This window comes from Idiotropiscis lumnitzeri, chromosome 5 (assembly GCF_059441095.1).
Source record: "Idiotropiscis lumnitzeri isolate Australia: NSW breed Sydney's pygmy pipehorse chromosome 5, RoL_Ilum_1.0, whole genome shotgun sequence".
Classification (NCBI taxonomy): domain Eukaryota; kingdom Metazoa; phylum Chordata; class Actinopteri; order Syngnathiformes; family Syngnathidae; genus Idiotropiscis; species Idiotropiscis lumnitzeri.
The window spans coordinates 29155350-29169922 of record NC_142395.1 but is presented as its reverse complement, the minus strand read 5'-3'; the positions used below and the strand labels follow the sequence as shown (position 1 = coordinate 29169922).

Below are 14573 nucleotides of genomic sequence, written 5' to 3'. Positions count from 1 at the left end.
ATCAAACTTTTGAAGCGGCTTTTTGCATGTCAAATAAATGTTTTTTGTGCATCAAATAATTTTTATATGATGATATCTGACGGTTGCTCTGTACTGCTTAATATTCATGATCCTTTTCACCTCATAAAACCTGCGGCTGTAATCCAGTGTAGCCAGAGAGCTATTTAGCAGATTACTTAACACTATTTTGAAGCTCCCTAATTATTTTCTATATCCAATCAAATATTCCTGACAACGCTGGGATCAGAGGAGATTTCATGGCATACTTCATCATATAAACTAAGGATACAAAAAAAAAAATCAATAAATAATAATTTTACCTTGTTAATTGCAAAAGCCATTATGATGTCGGACTCCTTGTGAATGATTTTTGCTTTTCCTCCGGGAAAGCCCAGATCTGCCTCCACCTGCAAGCATCAAGAGAGCAGACAAAAAAGCACATTCAAAAGTGGACATTTAGTTATTGAATGCAGTAAGTGGGGAGGATGGAGAAACTCAACTCAGTTTCAGCCATCGGAATATTTTGTAATCACCACACATCATGTGAAAGCAGCATTAGAAGAGTCACGTTCACAAGAAACAAGTAGTTTGAGAAAGATCTGACAGAAGTATCAGAGTTGGGCAGATACAGAGAGAATTGACTGTCGCAAATCAAACACAGCCCTCACAGTGAGCATGCAAGTTAGTAAATATACATTTTGTGCCATAAGCGTTAATGCTGTTGAATCCAAAAGAGTGTCAAACATACGCACATTCATCTTGTTATTGGGAGCGATTGCAATTGCATGTGAGGTTATGACAAAGCATAAGACTTCCCTGTTGGGGGGTTGAGTTTACATTGTATGCTTGAATAACTGTGGGAGCAGTCACTATCACGCCAAGATGGAGAGACGACACATATATAATACGTATATATTATATATATGTTTCAAATGAGGCTCCTTTGAGCTTTGCTTTATGGTAGTGACTACCCCAAACAGTCAGAGGGAGAGACAAAGCCAGACTGGTGATGCTAGGTGATACTACCTTGTTGAGACTGCTAGCTCCTGCTACGCAGTTTGGCCTTATATGCTCCATATGGTTGTCTACAAACTACACCACACACCAACACAACACAAAACCCATGCACACACAAAATAAAACATGGGATGAAAAATGAAAATGAAAAAAAAGGCGGAGATGTATCAAAAACAGTCTGAATGTATTGTAGGATGAAGCCACCTCTTCAACATGCAGAGTGTGCACTGAGGAACACTTATCTGATCGTTTCTGTCTACTTGGGGAACCACACAGTAATGAGCAGTTCCAGACAACATAAATGTTACTAAACTATCACGTACTTGAAGATGTCTCAGAAGTCAAAGCAAGGACAGGATCAAATATCAACAGATAAATGCTCAGGGCCTGACTGACAAAAGGTTTGCACGCACAACACACGCAAACTTGATTGCTCATGCTCACGCAAATAGACGTGAAAACTGATGCACTGGTGCACCCTGGATTACGTCTACCGAAAGTGCAATTTTATCATGTCTTTCAATTTGTGTATTCTGTGAAGAATATATGCAAAGAGATTCATTTATCAGATGCAATGCAATTTATAAAACTTTCTATTCCAAATTTGCCAATGTGAAACACGTCAGAATTTCCTATCGTGCAAAATCCTTTTTTTTATACAAGGCAGTCTCCGCCATTAATATCTGTGGCCAAAATCTCTTTGAGTAAGTGAACACTCAATTCACTTACTCCTTAGGCGCTATTCGGGATCTTTGAAAATCAGGCCTGCAGTGAGGACTTCTCCCAATTACGATGACATAATAGATCAAGGAGTGTTCGTCCAAAAAGATGCCCAACAAGCACGACAAATATTACACGTACTATTAGCCTTTCTCTCGAAACGTCTGAAACTAATCAAGATGCAACAATTGGCAACAATTAATGCCACCAAGTAGAACATTTTTATGTATGTTCAGTATTTCTATATTTATGTCTACTTTTTTATTTGAGTTCATGAAATTTGACTGGGGCCTTATGTCGCTGGCAGTGTCACCAGGGCAACGAGATCTCAGGTCAAGAACCAGACAAAGCACACCTTAGAAACACTAATGATGACCATGAGTGGACCTAATTTTCCTTTGCAGATTATCAGGGCCCCCCCCCCCCCCAGGACCCAGGCCTGGAGGAGGGGCACGTCCCAACAGTAGTTCACTTGCTCGGTAAATTTTTGTTATTGTTCCAAATGTATAGTACGAACAAAACAAACAAATATTGCAGAAGTTTGTAAGCAACTGACCTCACTCTGCTTCCTTTTCTTGGTAAAGATATAACGAATTAAGGTCTCCTGAAGAACTTCCTGTTTGACGAGGAAATGCCACAGGCGTCGAGCTGGAAAGGACTGATGATTTTTTGTCCTGAAAGACATGAACATTTAAACATGTCAGAATTTATGAATTCTCAGAATCGCTCAATATCCACACATAAATGTGATATTAGAGAGCTAAATATGTGTCTTTGCAGCCACGGAACACACTCAGTGGCCAAATGATTAATTTTCCTCCAAAAATATTTTTAATTATTTTATTTTTTTATGTTTTTACAAATCATCCCTCCCCCCCAAAAATATGCAAATTCATGGTTGCCGATCTGCGAATATGCATCGACGGTAGTTTTAAATTACGTCACCACGAGATGGCAGACTGTGCACCGGGTCTCATACTCCTCAATAATAATATTTTTTGGGAAGAATTGGAAAGATTATGCAAACAGTACCTCAATATTAATATTTTGGGTGAGTTGAATTTGTGGAATAAATTCTAATTAAAAAAAATAAAATACAAGTTTGCATTTGCCAGTTATTATATTAAATACTCAAAGACAAATTTAATGCATCCAAATTTAATTTGGACACAAAATCCCCAATACAAATTACAAGAACTGAGGTGCAGGAATTCCACGGTACGTTTTCCCTCTGACGAGGCCGAAAGGCTCTCCTATGATAGCCCTGTCTAGGAATTCCTTACAGTGTGAAGTAACAACGTTTTTTTTTCCTTCAAAGAGAATGCAAAAAAAAATAAAAATAAATAACACAGGAGTAAAGGGTCATCTAAATCATGTGTTGATGTTTAAGTAAATGCGCAGGAATTACTCGCCTGATGTTTCTGTTTATGAGGTCAGTGTGATTGATTGACTGTACAGTGAGTCTTACTTGAAAGGAGTGTTGTCTGGCTCCAGCATGGCCTTGTGTCGCAGTAAGGCAGGACCGCCTCCGGCACTGAGGTCTGTAGGGTAAGTGTTAATGTAGTTGGGGGGCGGACCATCAAATTTATTCATGGCCTCCAATAAAATATGTTCCCAGTTCTCCAGAGTCTTCAACACAGCATTTGTGAAAGGCGAAGTAACTGGCAAGTCTGCAGCAAAAAAATATTTCAATTCAATTAGATGAAGATTCTTCAGTTCACTGAAGAGTAACCCATAGTGATATGTTTGTACCTGCAAAGTCAAGCCCAGTGATAGGGAGGAAGTTCTTTATACAGTGATGAAAGAGTTTCACCATGACCAAGCGGATCAGAGCCCAGCTAAGGTGCCAAATAGATGAAGGATTGTTAAAAAGCAAAAGGTAAAGCCTCCAAAGCGATGGGAAAGAAAAGAAGCACAGCTCACCTGTAGGAGTTGGGGTCAGAGTGCTCAGTCATCTGTGTGTCGGAAAGGAAGGCGTCGTCATCATCTTCATCATCCTCTGCTCCGCTTTCGTCCGAGTCACACAAAGCGTTGCTTTCTGACAATGGAAGGAAGGGCTGAGAGGGAGATAAAAAAAAAAAAAAAGGGAAGATTTAGTACAAGTAAAAAATTTCACATTTCAATTGTTGGGGCTTACATTAGGGTGCAAACATTTTGTTTCATTTTACTGTCAACAAGCACATTTTATTGTTTGAGTCAACCACATTTTAGTCATTTATTCTAAACGTGAGAAATGCAGTTAATGCCTTACTTTGGCCACAAAATAGTCCCACATGCTCAGCTCTGGGGGAATAAATTTCTCCCGGTAAGTGGGTCTCTCGGCGGGCAGCGGTGGTGGGGCGGCTGGCGTCTCCTTCACAGGCCGGCCAGGCACCAGCATCCTCATATTAAATCTGCGCCTGTATCGGTCGCCATCCTCCGCAGCTGCTTGAGGGGGCACCACTGATGGACAAGACAAAAACACAACATCTTTCAGATTATAATTATAGAGCTTTGCTCCAGTCTGCAAAATGCAAGACGAGGAGGATCTGAGATTTCACTGTCATGGCAAAATATCCAGAAATACTTCAGGATGAAGTGAATTGCATCAACAGCCAGAACACAGCAGAGTACACACCCAATTGGCAATATGTCATCTGTCTAAAAATGCACTGCTCAGACATTCAGCATACATTCACTTGGATATGCACAAACCTGCACTATTATCCGGCAGGACTATCACTGGCATTGCACCAGACAAAACAAGACAACAACACAAAACAGAGTAGACAGAGCAGTTAGACTCACAACGATACTACACACGCTCTTTTTTTTTTTTTTATTAGAGAAAGTGATGCGGTGTGTCACAAAAATATAGACGGAGACACATCAATGAACTCAAATGATGATGAAAAGGCGTCTGGTTTTCTTAGGCTCACCATGTGAAATGTGTTTGTAAAATGGCATTAACGGCACTCAAAAGGTTCGAATGTAATCATTTCTTAAAAGGATTCCTATGAATCGGTTGGATTTCATGAGCGCCTCGTCTCCACTTGCTGCTATCTCTCACTTTTAGTCTAAATGCCAATCGCTATCTTCTTCCTCCACAAAACAAAATCAGAATCGGAGCACTGTGGAGTGCAAATTTCAGGCAACTGGTTTAAAACGCTGCTACTCAGTGAGTCAGTCTACAAGTCTACAACAAAATCATTAGTGCTAATAACGTTCAAACTACTGCCACACACTATCATACATTTTTTTTTAAATCAAATTCTGAACACTCGCTAATAAACGTTATTTAAAGACTTTTGGGTCCACTGCTTTTGTTATTCTAACAACTCCTCAGGATGTACCTGGTATAGCCTTAACTTCAGAATTAGTCTGTGGAGGATCAGCGTGGGCTTCTGCACCTTCCTTGCTTGCCTCAATTGTTGCTTCAGCAGCACAACAGAGCGATGACAGCATGAGTTGACCACAAAGGACATTCCACGCACATGCAGTACAACAACACACATACACATGGCACACAAACACAAAAGTGTGCTGTTGGCTTATCCAAAAACTCACTTCAAATCACACATGGCTGTTTGGAATCGACATTCCGTGTTAATTAACCACACGACAAAGAGAAGGGGGAGCATCATCAGCAACAGTGCAAACCTATACATCTACCATGCACTTCAATCCAGCAAACCACCAGCTTGTTACTCACAGCTGGTCTTAGTTGCCGGTGCCACAGTGGCTGGCCCACCTCCCCTTGAAACGAGAGGAGGGCACTGTTTGGGACTCTGGGATTCAAAGGGAATGGGATTGGGGGTTTGGGTGAGGCTGCCCTGCTCAAGTCTTCGTAACTCCTGAGACTCCTCTGGCCTGGCTGCCTCAAAATCAGCTGGCACTGGGACACAGGGCACACAAGACACTACACTTCTACAACAGCATCTTAGCGAGGACATCAGGGTGGAGTGGACGTTTGTTGCGGTGGTCTCATATCAGAGACGCATTATGATGGAGGAGACAACCATAACGAGATGCGGCTAGGGCAGGTAAGCGTAGAGACAGGTAAAGAAATTCAGACTAATTGAAAAGACAAAGTACAAGAAAACACTAAAAATACCTGGTGGGGCCTCGGGCCTCTTTGGCTTGATTATGACTTTGGCTCCTCCCCCAAAGACAGCGGCCCACATGCGGTTGTTGAGGGGATGCGCGGCAAGGCGGAAGAGTTCATTGCTGTTGTGAGTGCCCAAGCCGTGGATGAGCAAGGCTAGATAAACAGCCATGACTGCCTCACACAGCAGCACGTTGAGTCGCGGCTGGTCCTCCTCCCTGGCAGACGTCAACAGCGAAATCAGGGACGACACACCTGGAGAAACGGAACACACATGCATAACATTATCAAATATCATCATATCAAAGAACAAAAATGCAGTCTCGGCACTATATAAAGTCAATTCACAAAGCATTAACATAATGAGCAGAGTCTGTATTTCTGTTTCCTTCCCGGAGGCCATGAAGCTCCTATTATAGAACACCATCTGCCTATTTGCATAAACACAGACTTCCTGCTTTGCACTGCTTCCTCTGCTTTTCATATTCTCTTGATATCATGTCATTGATGCTCTCTCGCAGCGCATTTTATTGACGTTCAGTGCAGAACGTCTTACCTGGCCACTGAGCAGGAGCCGAGTTTGGAGTGATATGTTCCTCAATGCTTTCTGTGCGCAGTCGCTTCCTCTCACTCAGCAACAAGCCCTGGTACACCATTCCAGTAAACTGATTGGCCTCCGTTTGGCTACTGCAAAGTCCATAAAAAGGGATGAGTTTTTGTCTGCGGTAAAAAGGACCATTGCAATAAATTCCTCGTAATCGTATCTCGTCTGTATGAGCTGGCATGATTGTTTATCTCACACCCATCACTTCTCAAAAATAAAAACATCTGAAAGGCCGTGTTTTACATTCAAATGCACGAGAGGTAGAGTACCTGTAACTATGGCTGTCACACAATGCCTGATAGATGCAAGCAGACAGAGACGCTGCCAGTGTGTGCAGGGCATTTACCTGAGGCAGAGAGATGAGTCATTTTTCGACATTTCAATCAACTCTCGCAAATAGAACTGAATGACGTTTGAATAAATTTAATTCAGACCCGATCATCGATGACTTCTGGATGCGGTGGAGACTCCATGAGGGTGATGGTGTGCAGGATGTCGTGAATGTGATTGCTGAGATGAAGCACAGGATTGGCTATGACCGTTTTGGTGGGGGCAATGCAGGCCGAGAGCAGAGGCAAGGTGGTCGGAAGAGGGAGGGGAGACTGCAGCTGCTTCACAGTGATCTCCTAAAAAGGAACATATGTGGATTTTTCAGATACTGTGTCATGGAGAGTGAGAGGCATCAGTCTAACCCGTTGGTTTTTAAACGAGCATGTGGCTACCTGTTGGCTCTCTTGCAGAAGGAAAAGGAGCTCCATGCGTACAGAGGTGACTCCTCCTCCCTTGGCGCCATGGAGGCTGCAGTATGAGAGGAAGACTCTGAGCAGGGCCTGGTTCTTCCTCAGCCAAGCTTTGCGCCTCTCCGAATGTTGTTGCTTCGCTTGAAGGCGCCGCCGCTCCATTTGGTGACGCTCATAGGCACCAGCGTCTGTTCTCTCCAACATGTCATCTGATATATCCACTGATGACGCTCGTTCGGCCCAGTGCTCTGCCTCGGACTCTTGCTCCTTGCCTTCTACCTGCATATTCATAAAAAAAACACATTTAAGATATCATTCGATTCAGCGATTCTATGAAAAATGTGAAAAATTTTACCGTGTAGTTGCAGATGTTATGCATGGCTGCAATTTCCTTCTCTAGCCAGCTGTAGAGCTGAAAACGAAGTTTGCCTCCATCCACCTCGAAGCCCGTGGCGAGTGTGCGCAATTCAGTCATTAGGATTTTTAGACAGGCACGGAACTTCAGCTGTTCCGCTATCACGTCCACCTCAGACTCTCCCTGCAAAATAAAAAGAGAAATGATCATTGTCTTGTTCAATAGGATTACATCAAGCTCGTTTAGTGCCTAAAATTATTTTTCTTGCATCTGTTTAAGTCACAGGTGTCAAACTCAAGGCTCAGGGGCGACATCATTTTATGTGGCCCAAATGTAATCAATAATAGTGTTGATTTTGCAAGCAATTATTTTGTCATGTAATGTGAAAAAATACTATTCTTGACTTCTGATTCCTCATTCGATCTCCCTCAATTTGTTGTGTACTCTAAAGTACATATGAGGAAATTAGACATTTATTTATATGATTTCACAATCCCAACGGCTCTCCAAGGCAAATTGTAAGTACAATGTGGCCCGCAAGAAAACCACTGCTATAAATTTAATGATACTTTTATTTTATTCAATAATCTAATTAAGAAAGGTGTCTTCCCCATTTGCAGAACTATGATTAGTATCAGTTTTTAGCAATATATTTAAAAGGATGAGGCCTTTCGACTTCAAACCTTAAATCTGTGCCCCAGTTTGAAAATGTCCAAGTGTTGCTCCACTACAATGAGGTCAATCTCCACACTTTGAGTCACTACATATTAATTGAATACGTTTGCGTGACATATTTTAGGCCAGAGTTGCACACAGTTATAGAATCATTCTAAATAGTTTGACGGTACTTGTCCAACCTGTGCATCATCTCTCTGCAGCTTGGATTCAAAAGTTGCCTCCACTTTCATCTCAGTTTCAAGTTTCTTCATAGTCAGACAATCCTCATCGTCATCTTCATCATCTTCCTTGTCATCCCCCCAGTCGAGCTTTAGCTCGTCGTCCCCCAACTTGCCGACGGGCTGGCTCCAGTCCATCCCACCTGCACTTTCATTTCCTCCCCATGCAGGAGGAGCTGGTGAAGCCCAGTCTACGGCTGTGCTCTGTTCCAGTTGCTGGCTTGAGTTGGCCTTGGATGAAGCCTTGCTGAGGGCAGAGGAGCCTGATTTCTTGGTAACTTTGGGGATTTTGGAGAGAACTTCCAGGGCCAGAACTGGGCAGCCCACCTGTAGGGATAAGATTAAAATGAAATAACGATTCTTAATACTTGTAATGCTTTTTACATTTTTTTTTTTCATCAAATTTACAATTATAAACAGTCAAGGAAATGTCAAGTTCCTGACAATAACACAGGAAGAGGAAGGCTGTGAGTGGTTTTAGCCATTGCCCACCTTAAAATGTGCGTTTGCTGTGGTGAAGAACAATTTGCGCTCGATGAGGTTGATCTCATCAGCACTACTCATTTCGGCAGTGAGACCCACGGTGGTTACTGTACCCTCTGAACTCGCAAAGTGCCGACGGATGATGAGGGGGTGAGTTCTGAGATAGTTGTAGAAACTGAACACCACAGGGTTGCAAGATTTGACCATCACATCTAACACATAATGCAAAACAGTGTGGGAGAGAGAAATAAAGAAAAACAAAGTCTTCATTAATATTAGTGAGACTTAGTAATACAGTGAGTTTTTTTTTGTTTTTTTTTATCACACTGATACCAGCTCACCAGGGTTATCATCATCATCTTTGGGGATGCGCTCTAACAATGTGTCGAGGGCTTGGGTGTAATCCTTCATGATCCAGTAGGCTATGCTGCGCAGGAACGGGTCAGGGTGAAGTCTAGAGCAGTGGTAATGACTTCCGTCCCTGTTACAACCAAGAACCTTCTCGTAAAGGAGGCCTTGGCAGGTGGATGAATTCTCAAAGTCCGCTTCATACAATCGAGCAACTATCATGGCTAACTGGAGGTCCTCCATCTTCTCCATCAACACCTACACACCACAAAACAGTGAGAGGCAGATTAAAAATACATTTTAAATGCAAGTTTAGGCGTGTAAGAATGTTTATTTATTTTTTTGATATCTGTGTTTTGACTATATTGTATGTTAAACCTTGGTCAAGGAAAGATATGTGAACATTTACTGCATTTTTATCAAAATGATTTGGCTTACAGCTGCGGAATAATCAGAAATCTCAGAAACAACAGGAATTTCTATTTTCAGATGTGTGATTTATAGACTGCATGGAAATGAGAAACGATTGAGTGTAAATACTGTGAGAGTTGTTCACACCTCTATCGCATCTTTGAGTGATCCGGCCAGCAAGAAGAAGGCGGCCGACTGTTCAAAGCGTTGCTTTCCAAGTAGGGAGAAAGCATTTTTTAGAGCTGCCTTTCGCCAACGGTCTTCACTGAAATTATTCTTGAAGAACTGAGTCATCTTCTCATCATGCTGCGATCTGAGAGAAAATATATTTAACTTTATTTCTCCAATGAGTTCTACTTAAAATAATTCAGCCTAATTTTCACCAATATAGATGCACATTTTGGGAATTAAAAAAAACAAAACAAAACAAAGGTCCCACCTAAAGAGTCCCCACAGGACAGCCTTTTTCTTCATGGCCAGGTAGAAGAGCGCAGCATCTAAGGGGTCATTGTGCCTCTGGAATGCAGCTTTGCCCAACTGATAACGCAGAAAGATATTCATTATGAAAAAAAATAAGGAGGTTTAACTGTAGACAATAAACTGATAGACTGAAGATATCGCCAGTCCCAAATGCAATTCATTTAGGTTTTCATTCAATGGTAGAATCTTTTTGGAAGATTATTTTTGTGAAATCAGCCCCACTGTGCATATTTTAAGTCCAAGCACATTTGACGTGTTATTTTGAATCATGTTGGCGAGCCTTTACATGAAAGAAAGAAAAACAAAATGAGAGGGACACAATCATTTGGTGATCATGCCAGTGAGCAAACTCTCTTGTGAAACAGTAAATTAAACTGGAAGGGATCTCGGAGCAGCACTCTATTAAGCCAAATAAAAATAATAAAAACTTCTTGTAATGCCACATTTTCCAATTCGTAGCATGTTGCATAGAATTCAGATCTTTAGGTACCTTCTCCACCATTTTCCGCAAGGTGTTAATGTTGCGTATCCACCAACCGACACCAACAGCTCGGAGCTCAGACCACTGGGGGTCACCTCTCTGCATGGCCGGAATCATATTGAGCAGCTCCTCCTCTGCCTCAGAGTGAAAGGCCCAAGCAAAATGGCATGTTGACAGACCTTAACAAGGATAGATAGAGCAAGAAAATGAGCGATGGTGACATGAGAGAAACTGGCGGGATTAAACGAGCTGGAGAGGTCAGCGTATGAAATAAAAAGCAACGTGTTTTACCTTGGTGAAGAAGCTGCATGCGGTAAAGTGGGGGCAGAGAGGTGAGCAGGCAAGTATGAAGACGCATGGCCAGCAGGTATCGTAGTCCACACTCATCCAGAGCCTCGCCTCCTACAAACACACCAGGTCGCTGTCAACTTGTGCCATTGTTATTCATGGAATCACGACATCTCCCCTTTAAACTCTGAACAAAAAACTATCTTTAAGTATCACTACAGTTCATGCATTCCTGTCACTCTTCTTCCTGTTTCTCTTGTCCCTGAACCTTCTTACTGTCTCTGTGATGGAACAACCTGCTAATGTCTTCTCCACAAAAGACTAAATAAACAGGATTATAAATTACAGAAAAAAAAGACAAAAAGATTAGGAAAAGTGCAGTCTGTTTGCATACAGTTTCAACAGCACAAATAATGTTATTTAACACAAAGATTTCATGGATTGAAGATTGGAGTTTCGCTCTTTCTAATTTTTCTTCTAAGTGAACACGTGCCTAATTTCTCAGTGGGATGCCCGACAAGCGTTTTCGGGAAAGAGGTGCTATGAGCGGCCTTTTGAACCAAAAAATTAGCTCTTCATTGCGCCAAAGGTAATATATAATCATATATATGCCTTTAGTTGACTGTGGAAAGCTTAAAATAGCACGAGGCAGAACCTTTAAGTTTTGTTGAGATTAATTTTCAAGGACATTTGTTGACATTCATTCTGCAAAGTGCTTGAATAAACTGTGGCCAACACAGCCTCTAAACAAAAAATGGCAAGACATTTCTGACCTGTGTATTGTTGGTCAGTTGAGCTTGTGACCTCAGCACTAGTGGTTGCAACCGTGTCAGCCAGGGCCACCAAGAACATTTGCTCAAGTCGGGTCAATCCAGGCAGGCTGGAGTGCATAAGGTGACTGGACAACACCTTGACAGACACAAGGTACAGGATGTGTGGGTGGAGCAACTCTGATGACTTCATCTTACAATACAACCTTATTTATATTTATTAACCATTGAAGCGTTTCAATTCTCCTCAATTTTGACATGTTAGGAAAAAAAAGCTCATTTTTCCAATATTAAGTGAGTTCGGCCTCTTAATACCTGTGCATGCTCTGGTCCAAAGTAGGCAGGACCATATTGCGAGAGGTTGATGACTCGAGACTTCTTCTCTGGTTTGTCAGTGGCAAAGTTCACAAAGTCATCCGTGGTGACTGTTGGCACCTGTTAACACAGTGAAAAGTAAAATATAAATCAGCCTCAAGCTTGAATGACAAAAAGTATTCTACTACGTCCCGTACGAACCTGGAAGAGGTCCGCATATTGGTCCTCGGCAGACATGTGCCCTGCCTCGCCATTGGCCACTTTGGGTCCTTTGACAGTTTCTTCTGCCCCCTTGAAGGAAGTATCTTCGTCAGCCAACATGAGCGCGTAGAGAGGCAGCGGTGGGATGGAGTTGATTTCGGTATAATCCCGGCCTCCGTCACGACCGGCCACGATGGTGTCTTTTGCGGTGCTGCCAGTCACACTGATGGTTCGAGAAAGATGTCTTCTGGCTCCACCCTCGCCTGCTTCCACATCTCTCACTACAGCGACCTCCCCAGCAATACACTTCACCAAATGAGCAAGAATGGCCTGGCAGAAAGATCAATTACTGAATTACACGTTCAAATGTCGCAAGGGAATTAATTGGAAACATTTTCTCATGTGGATTAATCCATATGTGAGCATATCAACCACGTTTAGACTAGTGAGGGCACTGCAACATACATTTGTTGAGTACAGATCAATATATTTAATAAGGTACAATTCGTTTGCATTTAACTCTTTGTTTTCTATTATTTATTTTGGAACAATTTTTATCCAATATTTATGAGCAATACATTATTGTAGTTGAATTATTACTGTACTATGGGAAGAGGAAGACAGACCTTGGCACGCCGAACCTTTCCCAAATCCATGAGCTCAAGCAGCTGGGTGGGATGATACTGGGGTAGAGTCGGGGACAAGGAGTGAGCTGCCTCAAAAAGTCCCCCCTCTTGAAGTCCTGCTGGGGCACGTAGGGCCTCATCCACTGCGGTGCTTCCTTCAAACACACTCTTGGACCTGGCTCTCCCTTCAAAGACTGTGGAAGAAGCTGCGGTTTGACCTCCAGCAATGTCTGCAGATGACAGGTTGCCCTCCTCTCCCTCACCGGGCTTCTTGTCCTGGTGCCACTGCGCATATACGTGCATCTCACAATCCATGCCCACCACCAAGATGCCATCCCTCACCCAAGAGAGTGAGACTGGCAGAGATGGGGTGCCATCCACAGAGGACAGAAGGTCCACGGCCCTCAGTAGTATCCAGCGAGAGCGGATCCCCTGTTTTATACTGCCCCCTAGAGGAAGGGTGATGACAGCCACACCCTCTTTGCTGCTTGTCTGCTCATTGACCATGCCTGAGATCCGACCATACATTAGAATGTTGGATCCAACCCCCACTGTAAGGATGTGTGAGCCATCTTCTTTTGACAACCAATCCAAGTGGACATAATGCTTGATGTTTGGTGAATTATGGTCTCGGGTCATGTACAGGTCCGATCTGGTACAGAGAGAAATTCCCTTTATTTGTATATTTAAGACAGCTGAAAGAAGCACAACAGTTTACTGAAATAGGGCGCACCCTCCTGACCTGCTGTAAACAAAGAGGTTGGAGTCCACGCTGACTCTCGGGTCCAAGGTTGACGAGGGTCTATTAAATTCTTCTAAGTGGAGAGTTTGCTCCAAAACCCACTCTGAACCACCAGTTGATTCACATTCATAGATAGACACGTGCATGGAGAACTCTTTTCCAGAAAGCTAGAGGGGAAGATAACATTTGTTAAAAAATATACTATAAAATGCCACAGAAATGTCAAAAGTAATGTTGTACTATAATATTATATTAAATAATTAACTTAAGCAATATGGCAGTAGTGATTTTGGCAATGCAAAGATCCTGACAGACAGATATTAAATGTATCTTGTATTTATGGTTTGTTGACTATTTTTCATAAAATAAATCTGTAAACCTGAATAAATGAAATCATCATCTATTTGATTTAGGCTACACAGCCTTGCCTCATTTGCATTTTGTGGTAATTACATCGACAGGCAGCACTTTGATTTGAACGTGTATAGTGTAATCTTGCTAGCCAAGGAACACTCAGATAGCGTACCTGTCCTTGACGTGGCTGTTTAAAAGCCACGGCCAGCCTACCAATGTAGGAGCATGACACGGCAACAGGCCGCCCCGACACAAACACAGCACTGTTGTTGTCTTCCTCCTCGTTCATTAGAGCCCACGGCTCCCAGCGGTATATCCGCTTGTCCTCGTCACCGTCGCTATCACCATGATCACCCTCTACGGCACAACGCCAGAAGCGTACCCGAGAGTCAGAGCAGGTAGTCACAATCAGATAAGGAGCCAGGCACACAGGGTAGATGGAGGAGGAACTCAGATGACCTGAAAGAAGAAGAGGGAAAGTTGAGAAAATGGAAATCATTTGTTACCCTGTGGCATCAGATACTCTCTTCTTTATCGGTGCCTTTGTAGTATGTAAATAATTTGCAACAAATTGGTATGAATTAATTAATACTAGCCAAACATTTGTAGTCCAATTCTTTACATTTACGAATAACAAAAGTGAGGAGAATGCTGAGGC

The 14573-nt window shown here is 42.5% G+C and overlaps 1 protein-coding gene across 6 annotated transcripts in view; it reads right to left on the bottom strand.

The window, feature by feature from the left end:
• The window catches only part of dmxl2 (Dmx-like 2), a 33875-nt gene that overhangs the window by 6192 nt on the left and 13110 nt on the right, over positions 1-14573 (bottom strand). For 2 of the 6 annotated variants that reach the window (XM_088295410.1, XM_088295411.1), the window contains exons 20-45: positions 14088-14374; positions 13562-13728; positions 12820-13471; positions 12194-12523; positions 11993-12112; positions 11681-11816; positions 10911-11021; positions 10629-10798; positions 10098-10195; positions 9806-9971; positions 9241-9505; positions 8909-9111; positions 8378-8743; positions 7521-7703; positions 7148-7444; positions 6860-7051; positions 6695-6771; positions 6378-6508; positions 5831-6076; positions 3989-4179; positions 3661-3794; positions 3490-3575; positions 3206-3407; positions 2294-2411; positions 1027-1092; positions 321-407 (exon numbers count right to left, since the gene is read on the bottom strand). In XM_088295410.1, the coding sequence (XP_088151536.1) occupies positions 321-407; positions 1027-1092; positions 2294-2411; positions 3206-3407; positions 3490-3575; positions 3661-3794; positions 3989-4179; positions 5831-6076; positions 6378-6508; positions 6695-6771; positions 6860-7051; positions 7148-7444; positions 7521-7703; positions 8378-8743; positions 8909-9111; positions 9241-9505; positions 9806-9971; positions 10098-10195; positions 10629-10798; positions 10911-11021; positions 11681-11816; positions 11993-12112; positions 12194-12523; positions 12820-13471; positions 13562-13728; positions 14088-14374 (5081 nt within the window). Of the gene's footprint in view, positions 1-320; positions 408-1026; positions 1093-2293; positions 2412-3204; positions 3408-3489; positions 3576-3660; positions 3795-3988; positions 4180-5069; positions 5151-5428; positions 5612-5830; positions 6077-6377; positions 6509-6694; positions 6772-6859; positions 7052-7147; positions 7445-7520; positions 7704-8377; positions 8744-8908; positions 9112-9240; positions 9506-9805; positions 9972-10097; positions 10196-10628; positions 10799-10910; positions 11022-11680; positions 11817-11992; positions 12113-12193; positions 12524-12819; positions 13472-13561; positions 13729-14087; positions 14375-14573 lie in introns of those variants that run through there. The other 4 variants (XM_088295414.1, XM_088295412.1, XR_015843107.1 and 1 more) reach the window with 4 other exon arrangements.